This window comes from Anarrhichthys ocellatus, unplaced genomic scaffold, assembly GCF_004355925.1.
Source record: "Anarrhichthys ocellatus isolate YVR2014 unplaced genomic scaffold, GSC_Weel_1.0 scaffold6, whole genome shotgun sequence".
NCBI classification, from domain to species: Eukaryota; Metazoa; Chordata; class Actinopteri; order Perciformes; family Anarhichadidae; genus Anarrhichthys; species Anarrhichthys ocellatus.
Genome location: NW_022280036.1, coordinates 6,514,974 through 6,538,812, shown reverse-complemented (window position 1 = coordinate 6,538,812; position 23,839 = coordinate 6,514,974). Strand labels below are relative to the sequence as shown.

At 42.2% G+C, this 23,839-nt stretch overlaps 2 protein-coding genes across 6 annotated transcripts in view; one reads left to right on the top strand and one right to left on the bottom strand.

Annotated features, from left to right (window-relative positions):
* Positions 1 to 17,190, bottom strand: part of elp4 (elongator acetyltransferase complex subunit 4) — a 53,098-nt gene extending 35,908 nt beyond the window's left edge. Inside the window, exons 1-7 of one of the 2 annotated variants that reach the window (XR_004212737.1) lie at positions 17,013 to 17,185; positions 15,180 to 15,215; positions 10,989 to 11,110; positions 9,460 to 9,594; positions 7,917 to 8,053; positions 5,023 to 5,107; positions 2,431 to 2,619 (exon numbers count right to left, since the gene is read on the bottom strand). Coding sequence is in view for 1 of the 2 variants with exons in the window: in XM_031845981.1 (XP_031701841.1) it covers positions 2,431 to 2,619; positions 5,023 to 5,107; positions 7,917 to 8,053; positions 9,460 to 9,594; positions 10,989 to 11,110; positions 15,180 to 15,215; positions 17,013 to 17,190 (882 nt within the window). In the remaining variant the exon portion in view is untranslated. Of the gene's footprint in view, positions 1 to 2,430; positions 2,620 to 5,022; positions 5,108 to 7,916; positions 8,054 to 9,459; positions 9,595 to 10,988; positions 11,111 to 15,179; positions 15,216 to 17,012 lie in introns of both variants that reach the window. The other variant, XM_031845981.1, reaches the window with a different exon arrangement.
* Positions 17,191 to 17,310: 120 nt separating this feature from the next.
* The window catches only part of immp1l (inner mitochondrial membrane peptidase subunit 1), a 15,129-nt gene continuing 8,600 nt past the window's right edge, over positions 17,311 to 23,839 (top strand). For 2 of the 4 annotated variants that reach the window (XM_031846755.1, XM_031846752.1), the window contains exons 1-2: positions 17,311 to 17,370; positions 18,512 to 18,761. In XM_031846755.1, coding sequence (XP_031702615.1) covers positions 18,753 to 18,761 — 9 coding nt within the window. In that variant the 5' untranslated portion in view covers positions 17,311 to 17,370; positions 18,512 to 18,752. The remainder of the gene's footprint in view (positions 17,371 to 18,511; positions 18,762 to 23,839) is intronic. The other 2 variants (XM_031846754.1, XM_031846753.1) reach the window with 2 other exon arrangements.

Genomic DNA, 23,839 nt, shown 5'->3' with positions numbered 1-23,839 from the left:
CACACACACACACACACACACACACACACACACACACACACACACACGAACACAGTGAAAACAATACCAGCCACACGCTGTCACAGCTGGTAGATACTAAAAGACAGACTAAGATTGAAAAACTACTGTTGGAAATTTGCAATTAAAAGCCACTAAGTATCATTAGCTGCGTAGCTAAAAAAAATATCAGCCTAATTTTCAGGAATTTAATCAAACAATTAAATCGTACGAAGTCCTGTTCAAGTTTGTTATTTTACAAATAATGAAAACTGCTCGGAAATACAACATATTCTATGACAAATGAATCATTCTATCAGTCCAAGTTTTACATATGAGAGGATTTGCTGCTCTTCTTTGTCATATGTGATAGTAAATTAAATATCTTTATGTTTTGGACTGTTGGCATCACTTCTATGACCACATAGACTTTCTGATATTTCATAAACTAAATGATTAATTAAGAAAATAATCAGCAGAACAATTGATAATGTAAATAATTATTAGTTAAAATTGAAATGTCCAAATGTGAAGGTGAATTGAATACCGATGGTACATTTCTGGGGACATTGATGGTTATTAAAAAGAACCTGCGGGTTTTGTTGCCCCACCAGAGTACTAAACAACTCCACCTGACTAAATATTTGCATAGGTCGGGACACCACTGTGCCTGAGCAGCAGGTGAGGTGTGTATGGATGCATTTTGGGAAAGACTGTGTACTTTGTGTTTGTGTGTGTTTACTGGTGGGGATGGGGATGATGGCAGGAGATGGGATGATGGAGGAGGACCAGGCTAGGACAAGCCTAATTAATGTTTCAGATGGACTGTGGCACTGGGCTGCTTTGAGGAGGCTTTCAGTGAGTTGCTCGACTTCCCAAGCTGCTTAATAATGGATAGAGAGTCCAGTGTGGTCTCGGTCAGCTAGCCCTGCTACTAGTCTAGACAGTGTTCCAAAGGCCACAGTCCGTTAACTAAGTTAATTATCCAAGGAAAGGCACTGGCAGAAAGAAGCTGTGCGAACACATCGATTCATACCATACCATGCACACTCACGATAACTTAATATGAGCAGCCTGCACACTCGCGTTAACTCAGCTGATCAATTAGAATCTTTTTTTGTGACAACAACACCAAGTGTGATTAAACTAATCATAAGGTCATTTCATTGATGCCCATCTTTAACAGCTTCTCATTACCTCCATGTTGGCTTAGTCATCTAACACCTGATTCGGTCCAAAATTTCCCCCTCTCCTCTTCTTCCCTCGCTCATTCACTTCACTCCCCAGGGTGGAGAAGGGGGACAGATTAAGGGTTTGGAGGCCAGACCAGAGAGGGACAGGCGGACTGCTCCCACCACAGCTGACATCTGCTAGTTAGCCATTCTACCTTTCTTGACTAGGCCAAGGCCGCTGTGCACTGAGCACATAGGCTTGGAGCCAGAGCATGTTGTGGCAACACAGCTGTTCAGAAAGTTAAGCATCAACCTCTATCTTTGTATAAAGGATCAGACACAATGCAGCTTCCATGTTGTTAAGAATGGGGACTATAAGGAAGTAGGGTGTCTTAAGAGTAGGCGAGACAAAACATTTGAGCAGAAAGTCTCAGATGGCTATTCTGGTGAGTGTGCGTCTATGGTCGACTGTCTGGGGGAGGGCTGTGGTTTGCCATATGCCTCAGCAGATGACTCCTCCTTCACACTGAGAGGCCAGACTGTACACAGACGCATGCACGCGGACTCATACACCGACCCACCCCTCCACACAAACACAGCCAGAAATACACACAACTACAAGGAGAGATATTTTGTAAGAGAATAAAATACATACACAGGCAAACACTGTCATTGTGTACAGCTTCAAGTAATTAAAAGGCCAAACAAACAAACTTAGAGTCCTTTGAATGAAGTGTGCACTCGACTGGGTCTGTTGGGGGAGCGATGCGTGAGGAAGAGGCCCCTGCGCAGGCCTGAGTCATACCAGGGTGACACTGGACCACAGGGTCAAGAGGAGGCCCCACTACAAAAGACTTCAAACTTTGTTCCCATTTAATGAACAAGACAAAGAAAAAGCACATGGGCCAAACATCAACCCACGCACAAAAAATCCTAACTGTCCATTGTATGTAAAATCAAGTCGATTCAACTTTATTTATCCCTCTGGCGGCCGGCAACTAAAGGAAGGTGGTTTCGGACACAACAGAGGAGCAAAGACAGAGAAAATAAAGCAGAACCTGCTGCGGTTATGACTTGTTAAGCTTGTATATCATGGTATTCTTGCATGACAAACTGGTCTTAACTAATTAAAGCTAGCATAAAAAGATATATCAGTCATAGATCAGGGTTACAGTTGCTAATCAGAGAAGTTGTATTCTAAGGGCATGCTGATGCTTATGAACTGTGCCGAGTTGTTCTCATGTGTCAAAAATGTTCTTACCTGGATGAGATGTGAAGGCAAAGTAACTACTGCAACTGATAGCGATGACCTCAGCAAAGCACGCAGTCCATAGAGAAAGGTAGTGAGGGCGTGGCCATTTTTAGGGTTGTCGTGGCAACTCAGGTCATCGCCCCACAGAGCCGAGCCGAGAGAGTGAAGCCCAATTCGCAGAATGTTACGCGACTTTGACTATAAGAAAGAACAAGCAAAAAGAAGGGTTCAGGAATATTAAAAATGTGTAAAAAGTCATATAAATATGCCATTTTCTACAGAAGTAAACATGCTAATGCATTAATACAGTTTTATTTGATTTAAAGTTCTCCCATTGCATCTTAAGAACAACAGATTGCTGCTTTTGCATTATTTTGGAAAGGTGCTGTTTTGGGTAGTATTCCCAAACTCTGGGAGAGAGCGACCGGACAGTCTGCTCACCAGCACAGACGATCGGAACACAGTGCCCAAACGTGACTGGACACAACTGCCCAATCACAGAGGCCATCTGACACACGCACAATGGACCTGTCAGACAGGCTTCCAATATGGCCGCCACCCAGAAACCCCAGCACATTCTTGGCACAACAGCGATGCTCTGCAGCCAAGGGGGCCTGGGTAAGGGTGGAGTGCCTTCCCTTGAAACACCCTCCCCACCACAAGAGATCAACAGTAACCCACTCTCACGAAGACGGAGGAAAAGTGGCCAAACAGTGGTGGGGTATATATCACTGAAACTGAGAGAATGGAGGCGCCTGTCCAAACTGTGAGAGGTTTTTAACCTTTACTACAATTGCCTTTTATTTGGGGTTTCTTCAGGATGGCTCCTGATTACTGAGGTGAGCGCCAAGAGTGATTACTAAAGCTCTGGCCTAAAATCGGCTCACATTTTCCCTTTTTTTCCTCTCTTTTATCCCTCCCCCTCTATGATCTCAACCCTCCTAAAATCTCCTATGCCCCACTCCCTATCCCTTCCTCTCCCAACGGTATGACCTAAGCTTCAGTTGGACCTGGATCAGAATCACAGGCATCTAAGAAAAATAAACCCCATTGTTTCTGGGAGTTTTTCCACAGTTGGCTCATAGTTTCCCAAAGGAGGACTCTCACACCGGACTCTACATTCATCCTCCTCTACACCATTCAACATTAGTGCTGCATCTCTATGCCTTACTATGCTTAGTGTTGTGAGTGTGTGTGTGTGTGTGTGTGCCTTTGTCATTATTAGATATGCCCTTTCTTTGTTTAACATGCTTTGCCGAACACAGGTCTTGGGGGCCACAGAATTAGAATTCTATTTCTATGTCTGTGGCCCAGCGGGGGGTGGGGGGGGGGGGTCTGTGGTAACACGACTGTTGCTGTGGCATCAGGAGAAGAAGCCAAACTTAACTCCTATAGTTTAGCCTATAGAAAAATCAGGGAACAGTGCCAGTTGAGTCCAGCCAAGGGCCAGAGGCCAGCCTTATAGACTATAGCCAGCCTGGGACAACAACCTAATCACAAGCCAATCTCTGCCGAGACTCACAGTCCTGCTGCCACTCCTGTCCCAGCCATCTCAAAAAACACGGGGTCTAGGAGATTGATCATTGTTCTAATCTGTTATTTACACAACACAGTTTATATGAAATCTGCATCTTGTTACCAATCCATGACGGCGGATTAACCAATAAACATATAAACGCACACACTGACTATCACCCATACTGGGCATTCTTGTGCCAGTGCCCATGTCGCTCAGTGCCGGTCTGCATTCCTGGACTGTGCCAACAGCATGTCAGGCGGCCACACTGCTTTAATGATGTCAGCAGTTAATCTGCTGTGAGTGACGGCACTCGGGGAGAGAGGGTGGGGGGTAGTGGAGGTAAATCCTGTGTGTGAGTGACAGGGGGAGAGGTGGCTCCAGGTGACGAGCAGAGGGGTCACCGAAAGTAGGTGAATAAGGCGTGGGAGGCGAGTAGAGTACACACACACCGTCATACTGTATCTATATATATATATATATAGAACAGTATGACAGTATATGTATACAGGCACATCACAGTGTGTGGTACGTCCTGTGGGAAACAGACGGGGCCATGGATGATTCTGGCATTCTGTGGGGCACTGGTGACTATTAAAAAAATGTATGTCAAAGGTAAGACACACACAGCTGGGACACACAGGTGAGGCCAACCAGAGCAGGTGACAGAGAGGTAAACAGACTCAAGAGAAGTGGAGGTTGAAATGTGACAGAAGAGCTTGGGGTCACAGATTCAGATCTATTATCTCTATCTTAAAAATGCTCCTTTGATGAATATCACTCATAACAATGCACAATAGCCTGACTGGGCTCATGGTAATTAGTGGGGTTACAAGCAGACATTTGCAACACAAACATGTTAGCAGCTGGAAGTCAAAGAATTCCTCTTGAATGGCATTTTTAGAAAGAAAGGAAAAAATGCACACCTGTGTTGAATCACTGCTAGTGGCAGCTTACTGCCTGCCTATTCAATTTCACCAATGATTTTTTAATCAGAAAGCAAAAACCAAAAGCACATCCACAAACAATGATTAAAAATGTATGGATTTGATGATTGGTGAAATGGGAGTTCATTCACGTCTTACCATGGGGGCTGCTACATCAAAACCCTCCCTGTTTATGACCTCTTGAAGTGACTTCAGCAACGCAGAGTAGGACTCAAGCATGGTACTGAAAAGAGCACAGGACAGAGGACAGTACAGTGGAGAAAGTGGAGAAGACAACCAGAAAGAGAACACAAAAGGGTTACTTAGGACGTGTAAAATGTAATGAAAGTATTTTGATGAAACTGGGCCAAGCCTTTCCCCACAGAAGCTTAATCCTCTATGACTGCAGCATGTTTCTCCTGACTGTGCTTTTCTGGAGCCACTGAAGCAGACAGATGATCCATATCAAGAGATCCAATTAATTTATTTGGTTGATTAAATTACAACATGACTGGTTCTCCGTCAGCTCCCCCAGGATCTGATTGTGCCGAGACAGACAGACAAACAGACAGATGAGATGTGCATATGCACAAACAGACACACAACAAAGACGATAAGTGAGAAGGAGGGGGGGGGGGGGGGATTAATGGGCTGATATCTAGAATTTACAAGGAACAGCATTTTTGAGTTTAATCAGGGGTAAGATGTGCACTATTGACAAAAGGCATCCAGTTCCATCGGAGCAACATTTAGCAACAGTCAAGGGATGGGTTACTGCTGAGCCCATCATGCACCTATAGGACGGCCAATAGAAATGTTAACCCCATCATTTTACACAAGTCCCTCAACTTAAGAACGCCCCGCCATTGTAATGACCACTCTGTGGTAAGTCACAGTGGGCTGCTATGCCAGTTGTCAATTTCACCTGCAGGCTACAAAAGCTGATACACATAGATTGGTCACACACCAATAGCCCTGCATAAAGAACAGTAATACGTACTCGTGTTGATTACACTTGCGCCAAGTACATCCATGTACTCTATTTCAGTTATTCAGCCCAACAATGGTGCCTCCTGACCCCGCTGGGGCTAATGATAGAGCTGGTTTGGTGAAAGAGGGACACCTACCCTCCTTGGCCTGTCTGCCCATGCCCTTGCTCTGAGGTAGGGGGCTGGGATGGTTTGACATGCAGTTGAGCAGGAGGTTGCCTCTGGTTGGCAGCCATTGTGTGGGACGGCATTGTGTTTTAGCTACCCCTACTGAGCACCCCTCATTCAGGTACCAAAAGGTCTAGGTGCTTAGCTACAGGGGCTAGTGCGTCGGCTAATTAAGATCATACACAGGGAAGCTTCTTTATCTCGGTGTTCCTCTTTCAGTGATGGAAGAAAGGAGGAGAGAAGGGGGATGCTTGGTCTTAAACAACAGGATCTGTATCACCTAGAGAGCAATTTGTGCCAATTATGCCTTCAAGTGAAACGGAGCAATTTAACAGCTAGGGTATCAACATGGGGCTGTGGACACGTGCAAGGGGGAGTAGCCTGCTTCGGAGTTTGTGTGGTACATGTGCGTGTGTAATATGCTAAGTGTGTGTGTGTGTGTGTCCGCATTTATGTATGTGTGTCAGTATTGGGGCGGGGCTGGGGGGCACAATGGTGCAGTGCAGGTGTAGTTTCCTGCTGTCAAAATGTCTTTGAGATCTATAACCCATTCAGATGCCACAGCGGCACAACAGTTCCACCATGTCACTCTTACTCACTACACTGACACACAACGCGGAGAGGATATTTGATTATTTTGTTTGTATCCTATCAATAAGGCATTATTACCTTCTGAACTGATATTTTGAAAAATGATCCACGCTTGTGAAAATGTGTACTTTGAACCGAATATCCACAACATGTAATGTGTTTGCATGGGCGCTCTGTTAAACAGTCTCTGTTTATTGAAATAAAGGAAGAGGCATTCAATAAAGCCTCCTCCACATCCTCTGTGCTCCAGATTGCTGTATTTACCCAGTGTGTGTGAGTGTGCCTTCGTGTGCCCTTGTTTGTTCAACAGCACTCTCTGAGTAAAGAGCCCGTGTGACCTCTGAACCCTAAATACACTCAACGCAGGAGAAATCAAACAGACGCTGAGCAAACAAGACCCTTATTTGAATAGACATACACAACCTTTCCAAGAGGCCGAATGTCTTAGGCCAATGGCAAGCTACTCAGAATAGAGGATGAACCAAGCTGCTTTTTAACTGATTTAAATTGATTGTTTAAAGAGTAAAAAAAACTGAGCTTTTAAAAGATTTGTTTTTTTTTAGAAAACTCACATCATTCATTTAAATGATGTATCAAATTGTGGATGGTTTGACTTCAACAGTAATGATTCATAATTTTTACAGATATGAAGCAATTCAATGAATCTCAGTAAAAACATGAATGTAAAACTAAGATCGTGTACTGCACTTAATTAGAGCTGAAACTGTTAATTGATCGATCAGCTGATCAACAGAAAATGAATCAGCAACTATTTGAATACATCTTTAATCAGAAATGTCACACATTATCTGGTTCCAGCTGTGTTTTTTGGACTGCTCTTCACACAAAACAAAACATCTGAATGTGTTAACTTGGGCTCTCGTTTCTTGTGGTTTTACTATTTCTGACATTTTATCGAAAAAACAAAACAATGAATACAGAAACATAAAAAGATGAACTCGTAATGAATATTTGGTTGCAGCTATAATATTTATTCGTATAAATGAGTGACTCTACATGATACTAGGGAGCTAGTTTCTTCCTCTCATGTTGACTTCTCTCTAATGCACATGCTGGTTGCAGGCCTTATAAAGTGTGCGCTCTTTAAATTATGTTAGTCCGTCTGCATTGTTGGTTTACCTGTATTCTGTGAACAATGCCATGTTTGCTTTCCTGTGTTCTGTTGAAGATGTCTAATTTGTGTAACTGTGTTTTGTGGATGATGTCGTGTTTGTGTGCCTGTGTTCTGCAGATGGAGTCTCATTGGTTTCCATGCGTTCTGTGAATGATGTCTTGTCGCTTTACCTGTGTGTTGGTGATGACTGGGTGGGATGTTCTGGAAGATAGAAGTGGTGGCACTTGGCTGCCTGGCGAATTTCTGGCTCCATCGTCTTGGAGACATCATAGTAGTGCCCAAACCGGGATGAGGATGCCAGGGCACTCTAAGGAGGTCAACAATCAAACTCAGCTTAAAGCATTTGAGCACCAAAGACCTTTAATTAGAGAGCATCCCGATATGACGCTACTGCTTGCTTTACATTTCTTACAACAAATGATGTGCATTTAACTCAATTCAGATAAGAATAAAGCATCTTTCTAATATGTTAAATGAGCATGCTTCACAATACTATGGCAATGCAATTGCATTGTTTATGGGTCATTCCTCAACATTCCTACAGCAGAGAAGTTAAATAACCACTACGACCACGCTCTTAATCATTTCTTCACATAAATGTCCACTTCTGGCTCTGAAAGCAAATGTGTCAGGGACGCAGGGGAAGGCGGATGTTTTCCTGCAGCTGAAAGAGGGAGTTTTAGCTCTTCTCTCTCAGTGAAACCAGGGATTCCATTGTTAGAGGGGCCCTTAATCTACTCCTAATCTGGATTAAGGCCCCCGGTGTGTCCCTCTCCTGGCGGGACGAGGGGGTCAGCAGGGCAGGGGGGTCAGGGGCTCATCTTCTCTTTGTGAGCTAGGCAACCCGCTTAGCGTTCCATCCCCGCCCTGACGGCCTCACCTTTGATCTGATGTCTTCATCGGGAGAGTAACACAGTGGGCTATGCCAGGAGAGGTGTGTGTAAGGGGAAAGTAAGCGTTGACTCTGGGGGTGAATTTGGGATGCAAATCCTCTGGCGGGGCTTACTAGTGGTTTGTAAAGACGATTTTACAGGGGAAGGGGGAGAGATGAGGAAAGGACACAGATATAAAGAAGTTTCCAGGGAGAGAGAAAGAGAGAGAGGATCCCCAGGGACACACTGTGTGCTGTTAATCCACATAGCGATATGGATTATAGACTGAAGGGGGGAGACTGCAGAGAAGTAGAAGGGGAGGGTCACCTCTCCTCAAAGCGGAAGAAAGAGTGTAGGGCTGCCGACCCTAGCAGGGGGAAAGGCAGGGATTTGGGGAAGACAGAGGCGCAGGTCTGGGTCATAGGGTTGAGCGAGCAGACATGTCAATGCACAGGCTGCAAAGTACTCTTGTTTCCCAGGCTAAGCAGGGGTGCAGGCGTGTGTGTATGTGTGTATATGTGAGTTGGGGACCAGTGAAAAGCCTACCTATTGCCAGCTAAGTGTGAGTAATCTGGTCCAACTCTGAAAGGAGAGTCTGAGGCCTCATTCAGTCCACAAAGGAATTTAGAAGCTGATGGATTTAGTGGTAGAGACAATTGCCAAACCACTAAGACCAGAAAGCCAGTGCTGTTCTTTCTCATACAATCATTAACGAAGACAAATGTTGGAGTTTTGATAAAAGTAGCATTATTACAGAGTTGTCTTTATTCTGCTGTATGTCGTCGATCAAATATGCTGCAATAATTATTATTACAGACAATATGAACTAACATGTGATTACCTGTACTTTTGGAAGATGCTGATAGCGCCAGGCTATCTTCATGGCATCCAAACTGTCCTGAGGTTCACAAGACAGCCTGGGCTGCTCCACTGGTTTGTGGATGGCAATATCGTCCAAGATGGGAGCAGGTAGTTCCTACACAAAATAATACAATTTATATAATAACTTAAAATATGTTGATTGTAAATGGCCAAGAGGTATTTTAATAACCCTTATTGCTGTTTAATATCATATGGCATGTCCCAAATAATTGAAATGCACTTCAAATTCAAATATAGCTGTCAAAAGTAATATGATATCTTGAATGTAAAGAAAAAAGCAAAGTTGGTTTTGCTGGTCATGTTGAAGCACTTGAAAAAACCCAGATAAAGCTGGGAGATATTTCTCGGGGAATCTTGATTTCTTGGCCATATACAAAACTGAACAGGGGTTCTTACAAGAGCACATGTGCATTAAAAGTCTCCACACAGGAAAAGTATCACTGTGGCATTAGTGCGGAGGGATGAACGATCATGATAACGCCGTGTCCTTGTATCAAGTTAGATCCAAAGTCTGACTACAATTGGAAGTCAGTCAGTTTCTAAAGCTGAACATTAAGAAAACACTCTTACCAGCTTACTGATAAACAAGCCTGTTCTTTCACTGTGCAACCAGTAAAAAAAAAAAATCCAACAAAATGGAAACAAATCTTGCTCCTTTGGTTCAAAGACATTGTACGGTGGGTGGGAAGTCTGACCGATTAGCTGATTCAAGTCATCATGGGTTTTTAAGTGCAAGGAAGTGTTCTCAAATGTCCTGCTTTAACTTGATGTCTTCCAGCAAGCTTGTTTCTTGTGTGCATGTTAACGTAATGCATAAAGTACAACCTGAGCAGCCAAATATTAGCATACTGTGAATGTAGCTGTGAAAACAATAAATGATGTGATATATCCCCATTGGGACTCCCCGTCTCTTAATAAGCCTTTGATATGTAAAGAGAGGGTGAGGCTGTGACCCCTCCCACTATCAATCAGTGGGAGAGAGGCCCTCCTCCTGTATGCTGGGTGGCAGTCAGCTTCTGGGACTACGGTCCTCTTCACAGAGTGATGCATCGGGAAACATTTCAACAATGCCACAACCGTGCCACCCTCGACCTCTCAGATACCCCCGCTGACCCTGACACATCTTGGGGAAAGCTGTGCACCTTCAATACGTGCTAAATCACGGTCTGACCAGCGTGAACCGGGCTGAATACTGTACAGCGGGAGCCGATTGATTTATTGTGAGAAAAAAAAAAAAAAGACTTCTACAAGTAGGCAGAATATTCCCAACATCTTCAGTTGACTAAAGGTAAACAAAAGGTTTTTTTTAGATGTCTTTTTGACAGCGCAGCAGTTGTACAGGGTTGATGTTAAAGCAGATGTATTAAGGCCATCCTTGCTTCTTTGTGGATGGTTTGTCAAGACTTGCAGCTTGAACAAAAATCATACTTCGCAGTGAAACTAATTTCCTCCTTCAGAGCTTGCAAAATACGGCACCTCCTCTCATACCTGTAAGATGTCATCTGGGTTATCTTGAGCCGCCGCCACAAAAAGTTCATGTCGACACACCACTCCTTCTGCCAGGAAGTACTTCAAGATCATACGAGAGTAGCTATCATATCGGTCCTCCTCTAAAAAAGGAACAAAAGACAAGAACAATCAGAAATTGAGTGCGAGTGGAAAACAAAAATAAACACACACTCGGTCAATCAATGCCATTGTGCTAAAATTGTCTGAAAGGCCTAAGGAAAAGATTTAGTGATGAACATTTTCCCTAAGAAAAATATATCAACCATTGGATCTTGTCTTGTTCTGACCATTCATTCAGACACCACAGATCCAGAAGTTCACGACCACATCACAGTCGCTAACTGTAATTGATATAAGGACCACATTCGGGTTACCTTTGGTATGGAACAGATGAAGTAGCAATCGACATGGCACAGAAACATAGGTGTTACTGTGTGACCTGACTATCAAAGTGGAGCTGACATCTTCAGCTCTCTTGTTAAGGTCTTCACAGTGTCCCTGTCCACTTTCACCTATCATATCCGCAACCATGGGCGGAGAGAGAGGGAGGCACCTGTCTTAAGCACTCACCTGACACCTCCCCCTGAACACAAAGGTACCCCGGCTGTCAGGACAACTGACAAGAGGAGGCAGAAGCGGGATTATATAGTGCCTGTCCTCAAAATGCTCACCGACATCTGGTTCAATCTGCTGGCAATGGCATGCTTTCATTATTCTGTTTATACATCAGGTGTATTTATTATCATAAAATGGCATATAAAGGTTACATGAGAGACTTTTAAACACAAGTGGAAAGGGAAATCCTCAGCTGGTGGTGACATTACAGTCTCATTTAGATGAGTGTCTCCAACATTAAATGGACAGGCAAGTGATTCCAAACACTGACACCGTTTTCCCTAAGGTAGCCTTTCTCCGTGCACACAAAGCGGCCACCCGGCCATTCCCCACCCCAAATTCACAAGCATCATCACCAGGAACCCCCCCCCGTATCAAGGCGCATAACTCTACCCAGCATGCTGCTGCTGCTTCCTGTCACAATCATCATTTTGTAAAGATTTCGTAGGCCTCTCCATACAATGACAAACTGTGGGCTCAAGGACAAAGGCAGCAGTGACAGTTTAAGGTAATGGGCATACAGCTGACAGTTTGGGAATGACATCCTGACGTGTCATCCTGAATCATCCGGAGAATTCCCCCCTCCCACGTTCCCGGTCTATGGTCTCACCTACGGACTTAGGATGGCACAGGAAATTCCATGGCTCTTCAATTTGTTGTCGGTGGGGCTCCCTGTTCTCTTATTGATGGGTTTCTAGGTCAGCAGGCCTTTGTGGCTTTCAGCAGGCCCCACAAAGACTCCCAGATGGGCCCTCTCAAGATGGGGCCTATTGTGGCTGTGTTTCTATGGGAGCCTTACAAATGGAACCTCCAGGAGTCATTAGGCTGTTGAGGCGGGGGGTAAGGGAGGGGGTGGGAGGTGGGGGGGTATACGAGCAACAGGGGGTGGAGGACGGTCATATCTTTGAGGGAGATCAATCACTCTGGACAGTCATGGCATGATTTTTTTCTTCTCCTTTTTATTTTATGGGATTGGGACTGAGGTTTGGTAAAGAGGGGAAACGCCTTTGTTTCATTTGCCCTCAAACAGGGGAGTGTGAGTGTCCTGAATCATATCTGCTAAACCCGGAGGGGGAGGAGACTAAATATCTAGGTCAGGGTGTTTTCCCCCTTGTATGAATCTCTGGTCTTAAGCATTTCTACTGAGCAGCTCAAATTCATTTAGGGCATACGGCAGGTACACTAAATATGGACACTTAAAAAAAGCACTTGAACTGAATCACTGTACATTTTACTACAAAGGTGGGTTGTATTAGGCTACCGTTAAATGCCAATTAGCAACATCTGTCGGGCCCCATATACTGTATATGCCATTTCTATTGTTAAGCTTCAACTTGTGACCGTTGTTCCTCTTAATCAATTCAATTTGTCTGTCTTAGGCACATGGTGTTAGGATTTTTTTAGATTGTTTACCAATTGACACATTAAAAACTGCAGTTTCTAAACAGATGACTTGACGTCTTTGGAGCTGTTCGGTGTTTAATATACAAGTTACAGCTGAGAAATCCTGGTTATTATCATATTATTTTCTTCTTTTATAATTGTTGCAGTTCTTCATTGATTTCACAAACATTTTATTGTATTCTGTATTGCATGTATAATATTAGCAATTGTTATGTCTTTATTGTCTTAATATCTTTTTATTGTTTGTATCTTTTGTGTTTTTAAGCTGCCTTGCAGCCAAATGTATGTCCTCTTGTGGGACAATAAAGATCTGAACTGAACAAATTGTCATGGAACTTAATATAAGCTATAGAAAAGTATGTAACTGTGATTAAATAACTTCAGGGTTGTTTTTTCATCGAATGTTGCCATACATTGTCACTGCATCTCCTGTAGTTATACTATTATGCCTATTTAGTTTGACAGAGTAATAATTGTGATGAACTACTCAAAATATTTGTTGCGGTAATCTACACAAATACTAAACCTGAGCTGAAATCTAAGATAACTCTCACTCAAAGTGCACTTTAAAGCTTTGAAAAATGTAAACATGTAAAACAATTAAATAGTCATTACTATGGGTACATTAAAAGGAAACACACATTCACTTAAACTAATGAAAACCTGACATGATCAGCATAATAAAAGCTGGAAAGCTTTATTCCTTCTATTACAGAAACACAAGGGACGAGAGATCTTCAGACAGCAGCCATACTGAGCTGATCCCCCTCGAGTTGACAAATCAGGATGGACAGCTCAAGACACTTCAAAGGCAGACAACGACCAGTCTGATAATTTTATGTCTGTGTCTCACAAACAGGCCATCACAGCTAAAGGGGCAGACTGTAGGAGACGACTGCCTGAAACAAACACAAACAAACACCACCCACACAACAAAACAGACACACAAACAGCACAGTGCACACACTCACACACACACCACTCTTTCATAGACAAACACAAGAGAGCTCACACACGCATTTCACCTTTACTGTGTCTCTCATTACCAGATGAAACCAACCGTACATTGATTCCCAAAATGGAAGGGAAGAACGCATTAGTGTATAATCACTGACTCCTGCATCGATTGGGGGGGGGGGTGAATTAAAGGGCAAAGCAATATCATCAGTTGGTATAGGCCTTTGCTACACACAAATTACAGCTTCAAATGGGAAACAGGAATACCTTAACCTCACTGTCTACCATTTCATATAGCCTGGCCTATGATGAATGATAATAACAATAATAATACAGTGGAAGACATTTGCGTGCCTAGAAAACCCACTTGCTTTAAATGTACTTCCGAAAACTTCTATCAACACGTATGCAGATGAGCATATCAATTAATGATCACAGTGGACGTGCGAACACCTGGGATTATAACTAGAGACCTTCAGGTCATTCGTCTATTTGCCATTCTGCTAGACGCTGACACGCTAACCACAAAGATCCGGAGAGGACAGACAGACAGTATCATTAGCTGTGGCATGCTACTGAATTCAGCTTTGGTATACGCATGAATATATAATATATGTTTGATTTCAGCGACGGGTTAATGCAGTGTCAGCTGAAGGCAATAATGAGTCAGAATAGAATATTCCTCTTCCTGGCTTAAAGCATTTCATATTATGCATGATGTATCTTTCTGAACACCAATACACTGACGTTCACAAAGCAACTTCTACTGACAGTTGTTCATTGCATCATTATATGTACTTCAGGAGGAGTCAACTGTTGCTGTGTACTGTTTACCATGGAGTCACATGCACTGTATTCACAATTCATATCTCAAGACTTAGGCATCTGATAACAAAGTAATAAATGACGAGCATAAGTAGTGGATATAGTTATAGTATCTGCTTATATAATATAATGCTATTAGGTATCACATGTGTAGTTGAACTTCCTGGAAAAATACCCCTCCTCAGTGGGGACTTCATGCTGCATTAGTGAGAGTAACACAAACGTCTGACCAATAAAGTCACTCATTTTTAACAATCGTAGCTTTTAAGCTGTTCTGTCCAATCACACCATATCTGTCTCAATAACTCTTATGTATATATATCACATTATGGAGGTCATTATTCCATTTAAGTCAAGTCAGAGGCTCACCTATGAGAAGTACTGTTCCAACTGCTAACCCGCCACCTGTTTGCAAAGACATACAAAAAAAAAAATTCAAATATCAGTTTTTTAAAATAACATCAGTCACATATTACAGACACTGTCTCACTCTGAATCAATGTCAACCACTCGAGACCTCCCTTTGCTCAAGTACGGCTTCACTCTCCAGTCTCCACAACTGTGTATTCATCTCTATAAGAAAACAGGCCTTTTTCACAGCAGGCATTGTGACTTACCTTAGAAGGAAAACAAGTGTTAATAAAAACAGTAATAAAGGCTGCTTTCTATTCAAGTGTCCCAGTGAGCCGTGACAATCAACACAATAGCAGTAGCTTGAAACTGAAGCTTTGTTGTTAACACCGGTGCTTTTGTGACATGTCAAAATATCTTCTGTTAAAAAGGCCAATTGGCGGACTGGATATCTGAAGAGGAGTCTCTCTCTCTCTCTTTGTTTTCACACTAGGTTTTGGCGAGAGCTTTATTAAGCTTGCTCAAATCTAAGACCCCTGGTAGACTAAGAACATTTCATGCCAGTCCTTGATTATTCTGGCTGCTTTAATCAACCAACACCGATTTTTTTTTAAAATCTTTTTTAATTGAACTCATAATGTTAGTGAGACTTGCTTGACCTTTAACCCGTGTGCCAGCGCATGAGAGTATATGGCTGTTAATCTCAGACAGCAGAGGTCTTGATAGGTTTGGGTTGAGAAAACAAGAAAAGTGAAACCTCCACTGGTGCCGCATCTGCAAAATTCAGTATAGTTACAACACAATTATGTAATAGAGAACAAGCATGAAATAGATCTTATAAAATGCTTTGCAGGTCAAATAAACAAGAAACCGGATATGACACGATTTTTTACATTTACACAAGTGAAATGATCAGTTCTACAAATAGCTTGCACCAGAAGAAAGTAGTGGCCCTTATCAGACAAAGGGACACAGAAATTAAATCCATTTCATGAGAATCTATCACAATTACTCAAAGATGCAAGATATACGTCTCTATTACAGGGGGGTGAAATGCCATACAATGTTGAATGAGACCTGGCATGGCTTTCAAACATGGCGGAGAATATAAAGACTCCCCATTCAAGCTTTGAGAGTGACGTCTGAATGTGGATGAGGAGAGGAAAAATCTGAGGTTGTTTTACCTCATTTTAAGTTTATCTATTTTTAGTTTATTTCCATTATAATCATTTAGAAACAACCAGTGAGTGACATTCCACATAACATATTTGAAGACACCACACGATCATACACTGCTGCATTCACACAGCTCGTAGCAAAGCAATTACGTCAAGTTGTGATACACAACTAATGTTAAGTTATGAATCATAACAACATGAAGACGTTATCATTCTGATATCGATTATGTGGATATTGACAGCCCTGGTACTGAAACACATGATGCCAATTCTATGAAGACATGTGATTTTATAATGATGATACATGGACATGCATATTAAACAGATTAAACAGGGATATACAATGTGTTTGGGGCTATTTTGGTCCTTGGCTTAAATCAAACAACATGCTTCATTTTTGGCATCAGCTTAATTGCACATCAACTTATTCACACAGCTCCAAGCAAATACTTTCCCGTGTGCTATGGACATTTCAATGTAAATAAAATCATAGTACGTGAATAGGTTTCGTACAGATTGCAGTGCACCGACAGTGACAAAACTCCATATTCTGTAATAATCACACATTTCCTCTTTGAGAAATGAATCACTGATTATCTAGTAAACCTATCGTTGAGATACACCGTTAGCCTGTGTAGCTGGCGCTAACGTGAAACCTCAACAGCACACTGACCGAGTAGATAGTCGAGTGACGTGACACCGGTCGACACTAAGAGTTGTCCATTTTGAACCGATGGTCTGGTGCCAGGTATGGAGATTAACTTGGTCCTCGTTTTCTTCTGAAAACTCGTAGAATTGAACGGCGATCGCTCAGCGAAGGGTTTCCCCACAGCGCTCATGGGGGCCGCCATACTGCTTGTAACGTGGGGGACGCCTGCTACTGTTTTGAAGCGCGTTGTCCAATCAGAGAAGACTTTGGTGGCGCTCGACCAATGAGGACAGCGATTGTTACGGGGCCGTGTGCGGAAGCTGTCACAATGAGTTTGTTGTGGTAGATGCACGGTTGGAGCATTGAATCACTCAGTTAGTAGGTGAGTAAAGCTAAAGTTGCTGGTATATCTTTATCCTGTTTACGTATATGTGAGCTTATGTGATCTTGCGATGGCCAGCAGCTATTCTGTGCCTACACGAGTCAATTAATGCATGTGTTTGTATCGCCATGACCTTGTTGGTTCATCGCATAACTTTATTGTAGAATCAGTCCCTTCGTTTACCATTACAGCTCATCTCTTGCTTAGCAACCAGAGTACAATTAACCAATATTAAAAGAGGTAATTGTTGCATGGCAGAGGAACAAGCTGTTTACAGGATGCATGGCATATCACGCCACAATACGACTTTTATCGTAGATGGAAGTGTGAAGCACATCGCCTACACGTGTGAATAGGGAACAATATGTTTAATAAGCAGGAATCCTCCGCACACTTAATTAATTCACTGCATAATAGATTGAAACAGTTTGTGACAAGGAGCATACAATCTGTTTTAACACACACACACACACACACACACACACACAGCAACGTGTAAAGGTGACATTACTCACACTATGTAGAGCAGCCATAACTGCGAGAAGAAATTTGACAATTTTTGACGAAATTTGACTTCACAATATTTCATATATATAACTATACATAAAGATATAATATATATACAAACATATTAAAACTATTGTATTTAACACAGCAAAAATAAAAGAAAATTACTACAGTATGACACATAACTTTTAAATTCAAAATGTAAAAAAACAGAAATGCTTTGTCCCAGTGCATTGCTGTCAAATGGCAAAGGGGTATATTGTGACGTTAGCCACAGTGTATCAAGAGACTATATCCCATAAGCTCCATTGATCAATTATGCCAGCTCTATTCTATTTTATTCTATTGTATTGCCTGTAAATGCATGACCTTTGTACAAACAAGATAAATGAATCTGTCAATCTACTAATTCACATCCTTAAGACAGGGTAGGTGTTCTGTAATAAATGGGTCATCAATTGCAGTTGTACAAGTGCATCAGCTTCATGTGCCTTTGCACATGGGATCAGCTGTATGTAAATTGCCATGTATGTCCATTTCTGGTTGTATAGTCTGTAGTCATTTTAATCTGACAGTGAATGTAAATGTGTAAGCCTGTGCCTCACTTCCCTGATCACATTGAATTTTAACTCAGCAGGTGTAAAGGCGAGAGGAGGAACGCGGTCCGTGCATGAAGTAGGAAGAGACTGCAGCTCAAGAATAGCTGTGGATAGACGTGGTGAGCACCAGCAGCTTCTGAATAACACTCTTAGTTTAAAAGTTGTGAGTTATCATACCAGGTTATTGATAACGCCAACATAGAGTATTCCTACCTAATCTGATCTAAACCAATTCGGCTAACCCGATGATGAACTGCTGCCTTTTTAAATGCATTCATGTTACTGGTAAGTTTTCCTCAAACACAGTATTAAAGTGGAGATTTTAAGATCCAGTTGTAGTCTTTTTGAAATGGGAAAAATCTGTTCAATTTTGAGCAATTTTCTATTTCAAATACACAACAAAGATATATTAGATTTTACCATTGTTAAACAAGTTGTATTTAAGTGCAGTCATATCATTTCATATAATGTTTGATATAGATTTTGAGTGGTGCACAATACATTCTGATATTTTGAACAATATTGATAATATATTTTGGATTTCATTTCACAAAGCTAAGTATTACAACAGTATCATCCATTTCAAATAATTGATCACATTGCGACTTCATTTAACATTTAAAAAAAATCTCATACTTTGAACTGGTATATGAGTTTACAAAAGAGGTTCGGCACTAAAATGTGTAATGTTTAAGTCGGCGCTCTGCTCAGCAGCTAATAGACATTTTTCATAGAACACATTTTGATGATGGATATTCATTAAGCTGCTTTGGTTACAGGGTCACTTTCTCACTGTCATGGAACACTTGAATAGAATGGAGGCATCCGTATTGTTAAGGAACACCTGTGATTTTCCGAATATGACAAGTCAAAATGTCTGCTGTCAGAAGGGCCTGCTGATGATGGAAACCTATCTCGTATATATATCAAGAACTCTGAATGTTCTGTCAGATCAGACAAACTGGCAGGGGAAAGGCCAGTTTCTATTGTACTGTATAATGTCCACTTATTATACTGGCTGCCTTATGAGTGATCAGTGTAATCCTTAAGACAGCTGTAAAAAAAGCTTTGTGAGGCAGAGAGAGGCCAGAGGCAACACACGATCACAGGACACTGTAAGGCTCCAGAGGAGGCAATAGCCCAACTGCTCACTTTACAAATGCTCTCAGCAGAGGCAGTCCTGCTGTTTTGACAGTACTGTTGAGATTTATATGTGCTGACAGGAGACCAGGGGAATATATCATGACTGACAACACTGGGCATTGTGGAAAGCCTATATGAGACAAATAAGATGTACTGCCTGACCTGCATCTCAGACGGAGGAGAGCCTGCTTCAGCAGTGACACGTGCAGGATGTAGGAGTACATTGTTGTGGAAACTTTTGTTCTCTAAAGTCACCTTATTTCCAATTGTCTCAAATCCCAATTTAACCTGTGGGCTCTGTAGCACAATTCAATCTGTGCAAGTGTAAATACAGAAACCTAATTGTACAAAAATAACATAATTTCCCCGCTTTTCAATGTGTCATCTGTACATGTTTTCCTGTCGTGTTTTTGTCAGTTTGATCAGTCTCTGTATCTGATTGAGCTATATAATGGCTGCAGTCATAACATGTCAGACCTTTCCTGGTCAGATTGTTTTGGTTTCTTCTGTGTAATTCTGCCATCAGTGTGGGACAGCAAGAAGCGGTACACTTCTCGTGTCCGGGGGATGCAAGATTATCATCAACGTGGACCATATTTATTTAGTTAGTGTTGAAAGTGAAGTTATATTCTAAGGGCACAACTACAATAAGGCTAGGATGGGTTTTGTACGCAGCTATTTTTGTCTGAAGATTGGACTTTTCCATTTTGTTCAACGTCCCATATTTTGAATAGCACTATTTTTAAATTCCTTTTTTGCTGATATGGCATGAAATACAACAAGCCATATTTAGCTTAAAAAATATATTTCATTTAGAATGAAAGTAAGTCACATTCATGAAAGTCATAGGTTTGCTTTTAGGTTGCGGTGTCTGTCATGAGCTAATGTTAAAATGTATCCGGCTTTGTCGGGAGCCGGCGACTGCAAAACACAAGCTCCTTTGTGAATCTGATACAACACCAGATAAGATCTCTCATATTCTCTCAGCACCAGGCCAGCACCACGCATTCGCTTGTGGTCAATACAATAAGGCTTAGCGGCTGATTTTTCCATTCTATGTAATTGGCTGGGGACTCTGTCAACCCACACTTCCTTTTCAATTCATAGCAGTTGTATTCATATCGCTTGGCTATTATTTGCTCTGGCTGACCCATTGATTGTAGGTTTAAACCCTCAGCTCTTCAAATAGTAACCTCGCTCAGCTGTTTCACGGCTATGTTGCTATTAGCAACAATGAAAAGAGCAATATGGAGATCACTTGCTTCAATTAAGCCTCTAATAGAAGGCAGACTTAGAAGAGATGGGGGCTGGACATAGTACTCTGTCACTGAGACTTTTACGTCTGTCACTCTCCATCCAGCCAGGTGTCTGTGTCTGAATTGGCAGGATTATCTCCGATTGGACTGATAGTTGAAACAGACCCCCCTGGTTGCCAAACCTCCTTTTTATAGATCACATTAAGATCAAATCAAGCTCTGCGCAACAGGACTAATGCCCCTCCTTCCTCTGCCTTCTGCTGCCCAGAGGAAGACATCAGAGGTGGGATCCGTCCCCTCTCTTGTGCCTGCTCCTCCAGACTCCCTTCCATCTGGGATCCTCAGGGAGAAAAAGAATATCTGACAAGGGGCTTGTAAGCCTCTTAGCCCCCCTGTTGCCCAGCTCTCTCTCAGCCCATGTTTTCCTAATTTAGTTGTGTAAGGAGTCCGCCGCAAGGCCCTTATATGCTGTTTCGATTGTGATTCTCTTTGTGGTTCTAATAGACTTGCCATGTTTATCAATTAACACTACTCAGCCAGTGGCAGGTTCAAACCTCTTGAGACCAGTAGCGGTAATTCCTTTTGGAATATTTCCTTATGGCGTCAATAATGTTTGTATAATCAGGTATCAATGTCAGTGTGCCGTTATTAACGTCCCCTTCGCTACATTGTCTTTTGTTTGCTGTTCCTACATTAAACGAGTTTCCACCTAAATAATATTTTTATGATACTCGGCAAACCGCAATGGAACTGACAGCATAACATTGGTCTGAAAAATGTAAAAAAAATGTCATGCTTATTTGAAGCCGGAAGTTTTTATAATCCAATTTGTTTTTACAGAAATATCAATGACATTGTTAATGGTGTCTTTACCTGTAAATCACATCCTTTGTGACATTTCATGTGTGTCGATGCATCTTGATACCACCATTCTTTATTATATGACAATTAGGCTTTTCACAAAAACTACTTTTGTTGGATGATATATTTCACCAGAAATATTTGCGATGGACGATATTATTGTCATCTTAAGACTATTTCTATGCCACTGATATAATGATAATGCAATAGCATAAGAATGCAAGTACACCCTTTCATAGAGCAGTGAACTTTTTATTACCTAAGAATATTCAGACATTGGAATTGGAATGTGAAAAAAATAATAAAATAAACCACACAACCAAAAAAATAAATGCATTTGATTTATAATGGGGAAACGCTGCTGTTTGTTCTGGCGTCATGTTGGCTAAAATGTTGGTGACATTCTTGTGTAAACAAACATGAATGTAAACACAATGGGCAATATCGAGGTCAGCTAAAATGATCACGGTCATGTCCATATATTTAAAGATAAGTCAATAACGTAATTATCGTTGCAGGCAATTTACTTAAACATGACAACATATCCAAGGTTAACTCTTTAGACACTATATCCATTTTCTCGTGGATGTGTCTGTCATAGCGACGCTCAGGAAGCCTCTTCATTCTACTCAATGCGGACGGCAGAAATACACTTCGTCCACATTTTATTTCTTGCAGTGTCGGAAATTGTACACATAAAGTGCTTTTGACAGCTTGATCGACACACTGATAGACATCCCCGTTATTGCTGCACTTTATGCTCAGAAGAAAAAAAAAATCATTCATCTACTTGTGATTGCTCTGCCCTGAGTGAACTGGCCTCCCTCAGTAAGAGGATCACAGAGTTAAACACACAATGAGGTGTTTCCATCCACAGCTATTCATTTGGGATCCCCCTCTTTGCCCCACTGTAGCGCTGTGCCACGGGAGGTCGGTGGTCACAGATGGTTCTGCAGAGAGGGCTGCGCTGACTTTCTTTGTTTTCCCATGAACATGTTTGGTGTGTAATCCTGGATTAACGGAGAGACTTTGAGTTAATTTACAGCTGTAATACAGCATTCAATTAATGTTGGCGCTCCCCAACACACACATGTGCTGGGTATTAGGGGCAAGAGATAGTGTTGGTTGCCTGGCTCTTTGCTCAGGGGAGTAAGAGGTATTAGAGATCCAATCAGAGGTCTCTGTGGACGTCCACCTCATTCTGAATCCCAAAGCTCATATACACTTTCTATGAAACACATAAGTAATGCTTTTGTCTGTGCACAGTCACACCACATGCGCACACACACAGGCACACACTATCAATGACAGAGGGTGCCTCAGAAAACCAGGCGGCTGCATATGGACTCTCTTGATATCAGTCACTGGCCGTGTGATCTTGTTATGCAAAGTCCCTTAATCCCTACCTATGATGAATGCAGGTCGAAATGGAGGGGGGATCTGAAACAGAGATATGAGGGCAGCTGTAAGGGAGGCTGTCCACTGTGCTTTGCGAAGTAGTGCGAGCAAAGATTCCTGATCCCCAGCCTAGCAGAAGGAAGAGCCCATGTGAGATCATGTCTGAGGGTGCATTACAGTACCGCAATGACAGAGGAAGCTGAGGGCAAGACAAATGGAGCTGAACATGTCGCCTTAGTGCAGACCTAGAGATTCACATTAAGCTTTAAACCACTTGCTTCCCAATAGAGGAATTATAGGGCCAGAGGTGTCTTTGTACCAGCTGTGGGAGGACTGACTTTACAGCTCCTGTTGAACAGATCAAGAGACCAGTGCAGAATAACCCTGGAAAGGGGCACTTCATTTCGTCCCTGTGCTGAGCATATACGTGTCCCCGGTCACTCACTCGAGTGCCGTTATTCACAGTGGCGGCAAAAAGAAGAGGGTTGCCAGGGGTGATCAGGACACAGGGGGAAGAGTGGAGTTGCGGCACACAGGGAGGTGAAAGGATGGAGTTGGTCTTTTTTGGATCAGAGAGGATGGTGAATGGGCCGAAGAGACAAACCGTGCTAGGGATGAAAGAATAGATGGAGGGTTTAATAGGTGGAATATTGTGTGTGTGTGTGTGTGTGTGTGTGTGTGTGTGTGTGTGTGTGTGTGTGTGTG